Source organism: Oncorhynchus nerka, linkage group LG2, assembly GCF_034236695.1.
Source record: "Oncorhynchus nerka isolate Pitt River linkage group LG2, Oner_Uvic_2.0, whole genome shotgun sequence".
NCBI lineage: Eukaryota > Metazoa > Chordata > Actinopteri > Salmoniformes > Salmonidae > Oncorhynchus > Oncorhynchus nerka.
The window spans coordinates 83511300-83527811 of NC_088397.1; the positions used below are offsets into that span (position 1 = coordinate 83511300).

At 44.3% G+C, this 16512-nt stretch overlaps 1 protein-coding gene across 1 annotated transcript in view; it reads right to left on the bottom strand.

Annotated features, from left to right (window-relative positions):
* Positions 1–16512, bottom strand: part of LOC115143667 (integrin alpha-5-like) — a 131876-nt gene that overhangs the window by 110339 nt on the left and 5025 nt on the right. Inside the window, exons 3-5 of the mRNA XM_029684146.2 lie at positions 2503–2603; positions 1962–2085; positions 168–229 (exon numbers count right to left, since the gene is read on the bottom strand). Of these exons, the coding sequence (XP_029540006.1) occupies positions 168–229; positions 1962–2085; positions 2503–2603 (287 nt within the window). The remainder of the gene's footprint in view (positions 1–167; positions 230–1961; positions 2086–2502; positions 2604–16512) is intronic.

Here is a 16512-nt window from a genome sequence, read left to right on the forward strand (position 1 = left end):
GAGGTGTGGAGGGGCTACCTGCCTCCCCATACAAAAATCTCTAACTTACTGATCCTGCTTTCTGGAACAGCCCCCCAGAACATAAGGAGTTTGCCCCATTAAAAACTAAAAGAGAATCTCTTTTGAATTGTTTGTTAAGGAATTGTTCCTTGTCCTGTTCAACGTACCTTGGTGAAGTCAGCACTGAACCCACCCTGACAGTAGCCCTGTCCTGCAGGACCATGTCTCTCTAAGGTAAAAGGAAGAGATGCAGAAAACATTGATAAGGCCACCACCCAAATGGCCAATCCAGGGCCTAGTTTCCCAAAAGCATGTTAAGATTATGTTCATCGTTAGAACCTTTCGTAGGAGAATCATTAAATCTCTGAGCTGTTTCCCATTGTTAAAACTCGTAATCTAACGCCTGCCTCAGACCACTCGTAGAACAGCTAAGTGTGCCGTTAGATGCTTTTTTGCCCTCCCAAGTCACTTTACTCACAGAAGATCTCCGCTAAACATAGAATCACATGATTTATCCATCTCTCTGTGACCACCGATAACTTCACAAGAAGTTGACTAAAAATACAAAGTCGCCAATGTCTTTGCAATTGATAAAAACAAATGAAAACCGAGATGACTGCATTAAAAAATAAACAGTATGCTAAAGGCCTATTTCAATCATATTGAAGTATATTTAATTTTCAATCACTTGAGTTCTATTTTGCTACGTTCTGTAATTTGTCTTAATATATTTCATGATGTGTAGCCTAACATGTGCACAATGCTGTGCCAATTCTGTGATTCAGTGCATTTTTATTGGCTAAGCATTTGAATAAACTGCCTCAATATTTGCAGCCGTAGGTGGTACTATCTCTCTAATCTAAGCTGATCCGTCGTCAGTATTATGAAACAATTATAATGTTTAGGTAAGATTTGATTGGACGAAGCTGATCAGAGAGCAACGCTCCCTTTATTTCAATCTTATCAGTACCGTCACATGCTCCAATGACGGCCTTATCGAACGTTCTCTCTGCATGGTGTTTTGAGAAAAGCGTATTATCTTCCTCGGTTGTAGGAAAGATGCATCTTTAAAACCCTCGCATCTTTAAAATCACTCGGAAGCCTAAGCTTCCATCGTTATGAGAAACCTGTCCCTGGGCAATATTATTGTTACATCTGCGCCTGCCACGCCCTCTACTGTTCCTCCTGTGTCTCCCTAACCTGCCGCCACTCCCCCAGTACTCTCTCCCTCTTTCTATCTCTGTGTGTGTGTGATTGTGTGGGCAGAGACAGGTGTGCTGGAGGCAGAGCAGATCCCCACCAGCTGCAACCTGTTCCATAATCAAGACCTCTACAAATACTCAGCCCTGCCACTTCCACGCTGCTAGATCGTAACCTCTGCTCAGTCAGTCTGTGTTTATTGCTGTTTGTTTCTGCATAGATCCTGCTTTCATGTTGTGCCTGTTTCCCCTTGCCTGACGCTGTTTTCCTCTCCGCTACAGTTCTGTCCTCTCTGACTCTGGTCCCTGTCTCCAGTCCCACGTCTCGTCAGTCCTGCAACTCTGTCCTGGACCCCCCCACTCTACTGTTTCCTTGGATTCCTCTCCGGACCTGCTTACCCAGCCCCAACTCCCCTCGCTCCAGCCTCAGCACCTGGCTCCCTGTAACCTGTCCAATCTTTCCCTGGCCTGCACCCCATCTTCCCCTGTATTTCAATAAATACCTTGGTTACCGTATCCCAGTCTCCTTGTCTGAGTCTGCTCTTGGGTTCAACTGTTCCGCTCCGTGTAACAATCATAACATTGTGAGCACACAAATCTCCCATTGACATCAGTGGTCAATTTATAAGAATGTTGGATCTAAAGTGAGGATTTGGCCCTCATCCTCACGAGACAAATCTGTGGCTGCATGTTTCGTCACTACTTCATTCAATTGACTTCAGGTACAGTATTTTGGATAAGGATGTTGTTGCAGTACTGTACCTGTGCGACAGGGGGCGTACTCCACAAATGTCTTGAGGTTGTCCACGGAGAGGTAGCAGGTTCCTGTGGCATCTGAGAACGGGGCATCGTGTTCCGTTCTCCAGTAATATCTTGGGGCACAAGCCTTGGAGACATTCAAGAAAGGCGTTCAAAACAACACACAAACTTCACAACTGTCAACTGTTAGATGTTGATACACATCCCTGACATATAGTAAAAAGCTTTTTATGACTGGGGCTATGGTGGACTTCATTGGAGGCTGCTGAGGGGAGGACGGCTCACAATAATGGCTGGAAGGGAGCAAAAGGAATTGAACCATGTGTTTGATGTATTTGATACCATTCCACTCCAGCCGTTACCACGAGCCAGTCCTCCCCAATTAAGTTGCCACCAACCTCCTGTGGTAGAACTTGTGTGTAGAACTTGTGAACGATATCAAAATCCAAATAAAATTATATATATTTCTGTGAGCAATTCTAACAGGACAGTTATATGATGACATATTCCCTTCTATCCCACAGAATGTAGTAGCCTATCTTACCAGGACAGTGTTGCCATGGGAACGCACCGTAGCCCCAAACCACTGATGGGACTTGAACTCGACCTGGACGTCGACGTCGTTGACGTGGAAGCTGCGATCCCCTGGGAGATGCCGAAGAAACGCACCTTTACATTCGTAATGCAGTACTTGTATGACACTGTAATAGCTCGCCTAAAGTTTGCACCAGTGTTTCCTCAAGTAACCCTACTGTTCCACTTACTGTATTTCAGGACTATCACACCTGATTCGACAAATGAGGGGCGTGATCAACTTGGTACTGGTACTCCCTGTATATAGCCATGTTATTACATTGTACCCCTGCACATCGACTATGTACTGGTACTCCCTGTATATAGCCATGTTATTACATTGTACCCCTGCACGTCAACTAGGTACTGGTACTCCCTGTATATAGCCATGTTATTACGTTGTACCCCTGCACATCGACTAGGTACTGGTACTCCCTGTATATAGCCATGTTATTACGTTGTACCCCTGCACATCGACTAGGTACTGGTACTCCCTGTATATAGCCATGTTATTACGTTGTATCCCTGAACATCAACTAGGTACTGGTACTCCCTGTATATAGCCATGTTATTACGTTGTACCCCTGCACATCGACTAGGTACTGGTACTCCCTGTATATAGCCATGTTATTACGTTGTATCCCTGAACATCAACTAGGTACTGGTACTCCCTGTATATAGCCATGTTATTACGTTGTACCCCTGCACATCGACTAGGTACTGGTACTCCCTGTATATAGCCATGTTATTACATTGTACCCCTGCACATCGACTATGTACTGGTACACCCTGTATATAGCCATGTTATTACGTTGTACCCCTGCACATCGACTAGGTACTGGTACTCCCTGTATATAGCCATGTTATTACGTTGTACCCCTGCACATCGACTAGGTACTGGTACTCCCTGTATATAGCCATGTTATTACCTCGTACCCCTGCACATCGACTAGGTACTGGTACTCCCTGTATATAGCCATGTTATTACCTCGTACCCCTGCACATCGACTAGGTACTGGTACTCCCTGTATATAGCCATGTTATTACGTTGTACCCCTGCACATCGACTAGGTACTGGTACTCCCTGTATATAGCCATGTTATTACGCTGTACCCCTGCACATCAACTAGGCACTGGTACTCCCTGTATATAGCCATGTTATTACGTTGTACCCCTGCACATCGACTAGGTACTGGTACTCCCTGTATATAGCCATGTTATTAAGTTTTACCCCTGCACATCGACTAGGTACTGGTACTCCCTGTATATAGCCATGTTATTACGTTGTACCCCTGCACATCGACTAGGTACTGGTGCTCCCTGTATATAGCCATGTTATTACGCTGTACCCCTGCACATCAACTAGGCACTGGTACTCCTTGTATATAGCCATGTTATTACGTTGTATCCCTGCACATCGACTAGGTACTGGTACTCCCTGTATATAGCCATGTTATTACCTCGTACCCCTGCACATCAACTAGGTACTGGTACTCCCTGTATTTAGCCATGTTATTTTCTACTTCCTGTATATAGCCATGTTATTTTCTACTTCCTGTATATAGCCATGTTATTTTCTACTTCCTGTATATAGCCATGTTATTTTCTACTGCCTGTATATAGCCATGTTATTTTCTACTGCCTGTATATAGCCCTGTTATTTTCTACTTCCTGTATATAGCCATGTTATTTTCTACTTCCTGTATATAGCCATGTTATTTTCTACTTCCTGTATATAGCCATGTTATTTTCTACTGTCTGTATATAGCCATGTTATTTTTATTCAAAATGTTATTTTTTATTCACTGTATTTATATTTAATCTTTAACTCTACATTGTTTGAAAAGGAACCATAAGTAAGCATTTCACTGTTATTGTTTACTAAGCATGTGACAAATGACATTTAGTTGATCATTTGAATCAGGTGTCCTTGCACTGAAATACATCAAATAAATGCAATGGCTGGGGTGGTCCATCGATCTCAGCCGCTGCCTGTTGGTGACATGTACTGTGTATTACTGCTGCCAGCATGGGCTCCAATCCATCCCACTGCGCTCTAGCACTCTGTCTCCTTCTATACTTGTTTCTCTCTATCCTGTCCAATAAACACAACAAATACAAAAGGGGCACTACTGCAACAAAAAAAAGGAATGGCTGGTGGAACTCAAGAGAAGTTTCAGAAACTGTGATTTCTACTGTAAGTTAACTTTGTCTCAACATGATCCCTCATGTCATCCCTGTTTGATGTCACACGGTTCCACATGTTTTTATAACTCTGTCTAAGTCTCAGCTCTTAATCCATCCACCTTGCTATTGGCAAGCATCAAACCGTTCAGCTGGACTTGGAATGCATTGTTACTGTAGTAACATTTGTCCTTCATAGTCTGATCCCTATTTTTATGAAGGGGGTGGGGGGGCTTTGGTAAAACAGTTTCTTGTGACAGGCAAAACATCAAGCAGCTGGCTAGGAGAGCACATGAGAGACTTGGTTCTGGGCTATGAGAAAGGTCAAACTTTAGTCATGTTGAGACATAGGCAGTGATGCAACCCGTCAGGATGCTCTGGTTTGGCAACTGCTCGGCCTCCGACCGCACGGCACTACAGAGTGTAGTGCGTATGGCCCAGTACATCACTGGGGCCAAGCTTCCTGCCATCCAGGACCTCTATACCAGGCGGTGTCAAAGACTCCAGCCACCCTAGTCATAGACTGTTCTCTCTGCTACTGCACGGCAAGCCCTGGGGCAGCAGGGTAGCCTAGTGGTTAGAGCGTTGGACTAGTAACCGGAAGGTTGCAAGTTCAAACCCCCGAGCTGACAAGGTACAAATCTGCCGTTCTGCCCCTGAACAGGCAGTTAACCCACTGTTCCTAGGCCGTCATTGAAAATAAGAATTTGTTCTTAACTGACTTGCCTGGTTAAAATGTAAAAAATAACATTTTTGATTTCAGAAAGTCACTCCTGGCCAATAGACTTCTTCCCAGGTAAGAAAAAGTTTAAGATGAAGAAGTTAAAATATTTGATGCGGTAGACTTGGCAGTATGGGTTTGATGCATTTTTCTGACGCATAGACTTGAGTGGTGACATTAACCTTCCCGTACCGCTGCCCTGTCGGTCTGTCTGTCTGTCTGTCTGTCTGTCTGTCTGTCTGGCTGGCTGGCTGGCTGGCTGGCTGGCTGCTGGGGTCTGGACTGTGTCTCTAGTACACACTATACTCTTTGAACCCAGAGACCTGCATGGGAAACGTTGCGATGCACAAGCACGTGAAAGGAAGGGCCCAGGGCAGTGTGTGTGTGTGTGTGTGTGTGTGTGTGTGTGTGTGTGTGTGTGTGTGTGTGTGTGTGTAAAACGGCTATCATCTTAATTCCTGAATTAATTTATCACATCAGCTGTTCCTTCAATTTTGAGAATGTACTTATAAGGGTGTATATCTGTGTGCATATAAGCCGGTGGATGTATACAGCACACAGTTTTGTGTACACAGTATGTGTTTGTGATCACAGATAGGTTTGTAAGCAGTGCATGTGTCTGTATTTGTGTATGTATAAACAGTTTACGTGCAAGAGAAGGTGTGTATCCAGGTTATGTGCATTCATGTCTGACTACAGCATACATTAGCTTCAGAAACTATTCACACACCTGGACTTTTTACACATCTTGTTGTGTTACAAAATGGAATTAAAATGTAAGAGATTTAATTGCCATTTTTTTTGTCAACGATCTACACAAAATACCCTGTTATGTCAAAGTGGAAGAAAAGGTCTAACATTTGTAAGAGAAGTCATGAACAATAAAACACGAATTTGTTGATTAGATAAGTACTCAACCTCCTGAGTCAATATATGTTAGAATCACCTTTGGCAGTGATTACAGCTTGGAGTCTTTCTGGGTAAGTCTCCAAGAGCTTTCCACACCTGGATTGTGCAACATTTGCCCATTATTCTTTTCAAAATTCTTCAAGCTCTGCCAAATTAGTTATTGATCATTGCTAGACGACTGTTTTCAGCTTTTGCCATAGATTTTCAAGCCGGTTTCAAAACTGTAACTCGGCCACTCAGGAACATTCACTGTCTTCTTGGTAAGTAACTCCAGTGAGTGTAAATTTGGCCTTGTGCTTTCAGTTTTTGTCCTGCAGAAAGGTGAATTCATCTCCCCGTGTCTGGTGGAAAGCAAACTGAACCAGGTTTTCCTCTAGGATTTTGCCTGTGCTTAGATCCATTTCATACATTATTTTTATCTAGTCCTTAATGATTACAAGCATACCCATAACGTGATGCAGCCACCACTACGCTAGAAAATATGGAGAGTGATACTCAGTAATGTGTTGTATTGGATTTGCCCCAAACATAACACTTTCTATTCAGGACAAAATGTTTTCCACATTTTTTGCAGTATTACTTGTGTGCCTTGTTGCAAAAAGAATGCATGTTTTGGAATATTTTTTTATTCTGTACAGGCTTCCTTCTTTTCACTCTGTCAATTAGGTTTGTATTGTGGAGTATCTACAATGTTGTTGATTCATCCTCAGTTTTTCCTATCCCAGCCATTAAACTCTGTAACGGTTTTAAAGTCACCATTGGCCTCATGGTGAAAACCCTCAGCGGTTTCCTTCCTCTCCGGCAACTGAGTAAGGAAGGACACCTGTTTCTTTGTAGTGGCTGGGTGTATTGATACACCATCCAAAGTGTAATAAATAACTACACCATGCTCAAAGGGATATTCATTGTCAGCTTTTTGTATTTTTACCCATCTACCAATAGCAGCTCTTTTTTTGCGAGGCATTGGAAAACCACTCTGGTCTATGTAGTTGAATCTGTGTTTGAAATTCACAGATAATTGTATGTGTGGGGTACAGAGACGAGGTAGTCATTCATAAATAATGATAAACACCATTATTACACACAGAGTGAGTCCATGCAACTTATTATGTGACTTGTTAAGCAAATGTTTACTCATGAGCTTATTTAGGCTTACCATAACAAAGGGGTTGAATACTTATTGACTCAAGGCATTTCAGCTTTCATGTTTTACTAATTTGTAACAATTTCAAAAACCATATTTCCACTTTGACATTATGGGGTATTGTGTGTAGGCCAGTGACAACAAAAATCTAAATGTAATCATTTTTATTCAGGCTGTGGAATGCGGAAAAAGTCAAGGGGTGTGAATACTTTCTGAACGCATTGTATGTGTGTATATCCTGTTTATGTGCATTTCTGTCTGTACCTGAGTACAGTGTGGAACGGAGTCAAACATGTATTTTCTATATGTTTGACGTGTTTGATACTGTTCCATTAATTCCATTCCAGATATTAAAGATGAGCCCGTCCTCCTATAGCTCCTCCCACCAGCTTCCACAGGTGTACAGTAAGGTATGTGAGTATCAAATCAAATAAAATACATTTTTATTTGTCACATACACATGGTTAGCAGATGTTAATGCGAGTGTAGCGAAATGCTTGTGCTTCTAGTTCCGACAATGCAGTAATAACCAACAAGTAATCTAACTAACAATTCCAAAACTACTGTCTTATACACAGTGTAAGGGGATAAGGAATATGTACATAAGGATATATGAATGAGTGATGGTACAGAGCAGCATAGGCAAGATACAGTAGATGGTATCGAGTACAGTATATACATATGAGATGAGTATGTAAACAAAGTGGCATAGTTAAAGTGGCTAGTGATACATGTATTACATAAGGATGCAGTCGATGATATAGAGTACAGTATATACGTATGCATATGAGATGAATAATGTAGGGTAAGTAACATTATATAAGGTAGCATTGTTTAAAGTGGCTAGTGATATATTTACATCATTTCCCATCAATTCCCATTATTAAAGTGGCTGGAGTTGAGTCAGTGTCAGTGAGTATGTGTGTATCCAGTGTGTGTATTGTAACGGTTTTGACTTGGGGTTATTGTCTGTAGGGTGCCAGGTAGTTTGTGCCTACCAGAGAAAATATTGATTTCTCCTTTTTGTTTGTGAGGGAATGAGTCCCGTCTGGTCCGTCAAGTCTACACCAATACAAAGGACTCAAGTAAGGATGGACATAAACCCTTAAAACATTGGAAATAGCTTCAAAACTGTTCTTCTGCGTGGGTTGTATTACCAACATAAATGATCACACACATAATAATATAACAAACAATGAGCTCTTGTTCCTCGAGAAAAGTCCCGTACCTTGGGCCTAAAAGAGTCCAGCCAGGTAAAGGAGTTCAGTGAACTCCAGTGACCTTAGTCACACAATGTTGGTCCATTCATCAAAATATCTAATTATTTTACAACACAACCATAAAGAGTATCAAATCTCTGTAGTCTTCAACTACAACTGACCACAAATCAACACGGTATAAATCACACTCAAACAAATGAAATACCATATGCAAAAAAGTTGTAGTTAGTCAGTCAGTCAGACAATCCAATCCGAGAAAGGCCATGAAGAAACAGACCAACTGAGATGTGTAGTCCAAAGGAAGAAATGAGTGGATCGATCCTGGTTAAACTTGAGACAAGGCTACAAAGCACACTTTTAAATACAACAAAACAAACAGAGTAAAGAACCTTCGGATCTGAGGGTTGAACACATCCTCATTGGCACCACCATCACAACCCCATTTTGTGCAGCTGATGCTGGCTATTTAGTTGGGAATGAAATGGGAAGCGGCTGGCTATTTAGTTGGGAATGAAACGGGAAGCGTCGTGTTAGAAGGAGAAGTGCAGACGGTTCCGACTAATTCAGGGCCGTCACAGCATGTGTCTATGTAACGTACAATATGTTTGTGACCTATGTGATAACACACACCCTCTGATCCTCAAACGGTGGACCACCTCCTGCTGTATCTGATGGAGTTTGTGACTGCTTCGCTGGTAAGCAGAGCCAGGGGTCCTCAGGGGTCCTTGTCCCCATAATGACTTTGGCCTAATTACAGTTACGACACTGGGCTTCAAGCCAGCCAGCCAGCCAGCCAGGAAATCAACCAAGGCTCTATAGGCTTTAGAAAGAGGGAATACAAGAGAGGACTTGGCCACTACAAAACCCAGTACAAACTTCAAAGAATGGTTTAAATAAAAATGGAGCACTGTTGGTGATGAATCCCTAAGCCTTGACGGAGAGGTTTATCCCCATAACTTTAAGGTCATCCTAGCCAGTGAGCTCGCTAATAGAAGTCTTATAGTTTAATGGCTGAAGAGGCATTTTTATGGTTAAACAATCCAACTTTAACTGGGGGGTATAAATTTGAAATACGGTATACACTGTCTTTGTAAAATCTACATATGAAACATGACGTTAACTTTGCTATTTTTTGTTTTTATTTCAATTTTATTTCACCTTTATTTAACCAGGTAGGCTAGTTGAGAACAAGTTCTCATTTACAACTGCGACCTGACCAAGATAAAGCAAAGCAGTGCGACACATACAACAACACAGAGTTACACATGGAATAAACAAACATGCAGTCAATAATACAATAGGAAAAGTCTATATACAGTGTGTGCAAATGAGGTAGGATAAGGGAGGCAATAAATAGGCCATAGTGGCGAAATAATTACAATATAGTAATTAAACACTGGAGTGATAGATGTGCAGAAGATGAGTGTGCAAGTAGAGATACTGGGGTGCAAAGGAGCAAAATAAATAAAATAAATAACAGTATGGGGATGAGGATGAGGTAGTTGAATGGGCTGTGTACAGGTGCAGTGATCTGTGAGCTGCTCTGACAGCTGGTGCTTAAAGTTAGTGAGGGAGATATGAGTCTCCAGCTTCAGTGATTTTTGCAGTTCGTTCCAGTCATTGGCAGCAGAGAACTGGAAGGAAAGGCAACCAAATGAGGAATTGGCTTTGGGGGTGACCAGTGAGATATACCTGCTGGAGCGCGTGCTACGGGTGGGTGCTGCTATGGTGACCAGTGAGCTGAGATAAGGCGGGGCTTTACCTAGCAAAGACTTACCGATGACCTGGAGCCAGTGGGTTTGGCGATGAATATGAAGCGAGGGCCAGCCAATGAGAGCATACAGGTCACAGTGGTGGGTAGTATATGGGGCTTTGGTGACAAAATGGTTGGCACTGTGGTAGACTGCATCCAATTTGCTGAGTAGAGCGTTGGAGGTTGTTTTTTAAATTACATCGCCGAAGTCAAGGATCGGTAGGATAGTCAATTTTCCGAGGGTATGTTTGGCAGCATGAGTGAAGGATGCTTTGTTTGCGAAATAGGAAGCCAGACACCTAGGTATTTGTAGTTGTCCACATATTCTAAGTCAGAACCGTCCAGAGTAGTGATGCTGGATGGGCGGGCAGGTGTGGTCAGTGAATGGTTGCAGAGCATTGGCCACGGAAGGAGAGTTGTATGGAATTGAAGCTCGTCTAGAGGTTTGATAACACAGTGTCCAAAGAAGGGCCAGAAGTATACAAAATTGTGTCATATGTGTATAAGTGGATCAGAGAATCACCAGCAGCAAGAGCGACATCATTGATGTATACAGAGAAAAAAGTTGGCCTGAGAATTTAACCCTGTGGCACCGCAATAGAGACTGCCAGAGGTCCGGACAACTGGCCCTCCGATTTGACACACTGAACTCTGTCTGAGAAGTAGTTGGTGAACCAGGTGAGGCAGTCATTCGAGAAACCAAGGCTGTTGTGTCTGCTGATAAGAATGTGGTGATTGACAGAGTCGAAAGCCTTGGCCAGGTCGATGAATGGTGAAATACTCCCTGCACAGTATTGTCTCTTATCGATGGCGGTGATGATATCGCTTAGGACCTTGAGAGTGGCTGAGGTGCACCCATGACCAGGTCGGAAACCAGATTGCATAGCGGAGAAGGTACGGTGGGATTTGAAGTGGTTGGTGATCTGTTTGTTAACTTGGCTTTCGAAGACCTTAGAAAGGCAGGGAAGGATAGATATAGGTCTGTAGCAGTTTGGGTCTAGAATGTTTCCCGCCTTTGAAGAGGGGGATAACCGCAGCAGCTTTCCAATCTTTGGGGATCTCAGACGACACAAACGAGAGGTTGAACAGGCTAGTACTTCTCAAATAGTGGGGCGCGCCCCCCTGGGGGGGCTCGGAGCGATGCAGGGAGTAGTTATTTTTTGCACCGAACAAGAGCACACAGCACAGAGCAGGAGATATGAAGTGCAGATAACAAACCCTTAAGAGACACCATAGAAAAATATTTAACAGGGATGAAAAGAAAGGCGGAGAGAGACGGAGATAATGAGACAAACGTAAGTCTCCCGAAAGCTAAGACGAGGAAATATGATGAAGCGTATGTAGCGCTTGGCTTCACTGTGACTACGGTGGGAGACGAGGAGATATGACGAAGCGTATGTAGCACTTGGCATCACCGTGACTACGGTGGAGGACGAGAAAATATGACGAAGCGTATATAGCGCTTGGCTTCACTGTGACTACGGTGGAGGACGAGGGGATATGACGAAGCGTATGTAGCGCTTGGCTTCACTGTGACTACGGTGGAGGACGAGGAAATATGATGAAGCGTATGTAGCGCTTGGCTTCACTGTGACTACGGTGGGAGACGAGGAGATATGACGAAGCGTATGTAGCGCTTGGCTTCACTGTGACTACGGTGGAGGACGAGGAGATATGACGAAGCGTATGTAGCACTTGGCTTCACTGTGACTACGGTGGGAGACGAGGAAATATGACGAAGCGTATGTAGCACTTGGCTTCACTGTGACTACGGTGGGAGACGAGGAGATATGACGAAGCGTATGTAGCACTTGGCTTCACTGTGACTACGGTGGGAGACGAGGAAATATGACGAAGCGTATGTAGCGCTTGGCTTCACTGTGACTACGGTGGAGAACGAGAAAATATGACGAAGCGTATGTAGCGCTTGGCTTCACTGTGACTACGGTGGAGGACGAGGAGATATGACGAAGCGTATGTAGCACTTGGCTTCACTGGGACTACGGTGGGAGACGAGGAAATATGACGAAGTGTATGTAGCGCTTGGCTTCACTGTGACTACGGTGGGGGACGAGGAAAGACCGATATGTTTACTGTGTCTAAAAATGTTGGCAGCGGACAGCATGAAGCCAAATAAGGCGACACTTGAAGACATTACACCCCAATCACGCTGATAAGCCGCTTGAGTTTTTTCAGCGAAAACGTGCCGAATACTGCCAACAATCGTCCCGCTTTGTGAATGCTACTTCAGTAAACCAGCGAGCACTGTTAGCATCATATAAGGTGGCGTACCAAATTGCTCAGTGCAAAAACCCCACTCCATAGCAGAGGAGCTGATACTGCCTGCAGCATTAGACCTGGTCTCTGTCATGCTGGATGACGCAAGTGCTGCAAAAATAAAAGTACTTTCCTGAAAACAGTTCCCAATATGACTGGGTGAGAGATCCTTTCAATGCACCAGCTCCAACTGGTTTCAGCTCTGCAGAGGAGGACCAGTTCCCAATATGACTGGGTGAGAGATCCTTTCAATGCACCAGCTCCAACTGGTTTCAGCTCTGCAGTGGAGGACCAGTTCCCAATATGACTGGGTGAGAGATCCTTTCAATGCACCAGCTCCAACTGGTTTCAGCTCTGCAGAGGAGGACCAGTTCCCAATATGACTGGGTGAGAGATCCTTTCAATGCACCAACTCCAACTGGTTTCAGCTCTGCAGAGGAGGACCAGTTCCCAATATGACTGTATGACTGGGTGAGAGATCCTTTCAATGCACCAGCTCCAACTGGTTTCAGCTCTGCAGAGGAGGACCAGTTCCCAATATGACTGGGTGAGAGATCCTTTCAATGCACCAGCTCCAACTGGTTTCAGCTCTGCAGAGGAGGACCAGTTCCCAATATGACTGGGTGAGAGATCCTTTCAATGCACCAGCTCCAACTAGTTTCAGCTCTGCAGAGGAGGACCAGTTCATTGATATGACGTCTGACTCCACATTGAGACTGAGGTTCACATCAAAGACACTGGGTGAATTCTGGCTGAGTGTAGAGAGGCAGTATCCACTCTTCGGGCAGAGGGCCGTGGGCATTCTTCTTCCTTTTGCAACATCTTATCTTTGTGAGACTGGCTTCTCTGCTGTTGCTGCACTGAAGACCAAGTACAGGTCCCAGCTAAACATTGAGCTGTGCTCTGTAAAACGTGCACATTGTAGCCATTAATCCTGACTTCCTCATTTAGATGTTTAGATGTTTTTAAATCAGCACAAATTGTTTTATTCATTTTTGTTTTATAGGTCAAAGTGTTTCATATATTGTGCTATTTTATTTTATTTTTCAGTATCAAATACAATGGATACAATGTTATGCAGAGGTGTACTTATACATTTTTTATAGACAAATTATACTATTTACAGTCGTGGCGGGGAGTTGGGGGGCGCAAAATGTTTACTTCTTCCTAGGGGGGGGGGCTAGTAATAGGGGTTACAACAATTTTGGCAGATCATTTTAGAAAGAGAGGGTCCAGATTGTCTAGCCCGACTGATTTGTAGGGGTCCAGATTTTCCAGCTCTTTTAGAACATCAGCTATCAGGATTTGGGTGAAAGAGAAATGGAGGAGGCTTGGGCAAGTTGCTGTGGGGGGTGCAGGGCTGTTGATCGGGGTGGGGGTAGCCAGGTCAAAAGCATGGCTAGCCGTAGAAAAATGCTTATTGAAATTCTCGATTATCACGGATTTATTGGTGGTGACAGTGTTTCCTAGCCTCAGTGCAGTGGGAAGCTGGGAGGAGGTGCTCTTATTCTCCATGGACTTTACAGTGTCCCAGAACTTTTGGGAGTTTGTGCTACAGGATGCAAATTTCGGGTTTGAAAAAGCTAGCCTTTGCTTTCCAAACTGCCTGTGTATATTGGTTCTTAACTTCCCTGAAAAGTTTCATATCGCGGGGGCTATTCGATACTAATGCAGTACGCCACAGGATGTTTTTGTGCTGGTCAAGGGCAGTCAGGTCTGGAGTGAACCAAGGGCCATATCTGTTACTGGTTCTAAATTTGTTGAATGGGGCCATGCTTATTTAAGATGGTGAGGAAAGCACTTTTAAAGAATAACCAGGCATCCTCTACTGTCGGAATGAGGTCGATATTCTTCCAAGATACCCGGACCAGGTCGATTAGAAAGGCCTGCTCGCTGAAGTGTTTTACGGAGCGTTTGACAGTGATGAGGGGTGGTCGTTTGACCACAGACACATTACGGACGCAGGCAATGAGGCAGTGATCACTGAGATCCTGGTTGAAGACAGCAGAGTTGTATTTGGAGGGCAGGTTGGTTAGGATGCACAGCTGGGGGCAGAAGGTGGTCTATAGCAAACGGCAACGGTGAGAGACTGGAAAGGTGGATTTTTAAAAGTAGAAGCTCAAATTGTTTGGTCACAGACCTATATAGTAAGACAGAACTCTGCAGGCTATCTCTGTTGTAGATTGCAACTCCACCCCCTTTGGCAGTTCTATCTTGTCAGAAAGTGTTATAGTTAGGGAGGGAAATTTCAGGGTTTTTGGTGGTCTTCCTTAGCCAGGATTCAGACATGGCTAGGGCATCCGGGTTGGCAGAGTGTGCTGAAGCAGTGAATAAAACAAACTTAGGGAGGAGGCTTCTTATGTTAACATGCATGAAACCAAGGCTTTTACGGTTACAGAAGTCAACAAATGAGAGCGCCTGGGGAATGGGAGTGGAGCTAGGCACTGCAGGGCCTGGATTAACCTCTACATCACCAGAGGAACAGAAGAGGAGTATGATAAGGGTACGGCTAAAGGCTATAAGAACTGGTCGTCTAGTACGTTCGGAACAGAGAGTAAAAGGAACAGGTTTCTGGGCACGGTATAATAGATTCAAGGCATAATGTACAGACAAAGATATGGTAGGATGTGAATACAGTGGAGATAAACCTATGCATTGAGTGACGATGATAGAAATATTGTCTCTAGAAACATAATTTAAACCAGATGAGGTCACCGCATGTGTGGAAGGTGGAACTAAAGGGTTAACTAAGGCGTATTGAGCAATGGACAAGGCATATTGACATTAGGGAGAGGCATGCGTAGCCGAGTGATCATTGGGTCCAGTGAGTAGCTGGGTGAGCTGGAGACACGGTTATTCAGACAGCTAGCAGGCCGGGGCTAGCAGAAGGGCCTTAGAGGGATGTTGCGACGGAAGAAGTCAGTTGTATCCCTTTCGTGCGGTTATGTCGGGCGATCAGTCGTGATGGATCAGCAGGGTTCCGTGTAGTAAAAGGGTCCAGGCCAATTGGCAAAATAGGTATAGTAGCCCCCCAAAAAATGGCTGATGGACTACTTCAGCTAGCAGTCCGGAGTGCTCTAGACAGCTAGCGGGCCGCGGCTAGCAGGCTAGCAGATGGGCATTCAGGGGATGTCGTGACGGGGGAGCCAGTTGAAACACCCCCTCGGGCGGATTACGTTGGTAGTCCAGTCGTGATGGATCGGTGGGGTTCCGTATTGGCAATAAAAGGGGTACAGGCCAATTGGAAAAATAGGTGTTGTAGCCCAAGGAGTGGCTGATGGACCTCTTCAGCTAGCCGGGAGATGGGCCTAGCATAGGCTAGCTCCAGCCTAATTGGTGCTTGCTTCGGGACAGAGAGTTTAGCCAGGAGAAGCCAATCGGATAGCAGCTAGCTAGCTGCGATGATCCAGGTGAAGAGGTCCAGAGCTTGCGGTAGGAATCCCGGGATATGGAGAATAAGGAGTCCTATACGCTCTGGGTTGAATCGCGTTGTGCAGACTGGCAGGAGTTGTCTGGGCTGAAGGCTAGCTGATGACCGCTAGCAGTGGCTAGCTGACTACTAGCTAGTAGCTAGTTAGCTGGCTAGCTTTCTGTTGGGGGTTCTGGTTCTGAAGTAAAGAAAATAGCAGATCCATACCACATTTGGTGAGGCGGGTTGCATGAGAGTATGTTGAAGTTGGGGTCAAGAAAAATATATTTTTAAGTAATATATGCGAAGAAAAAAAATATATATATATATACACGGGACACGACAAGACGAAGACAAAAGACGC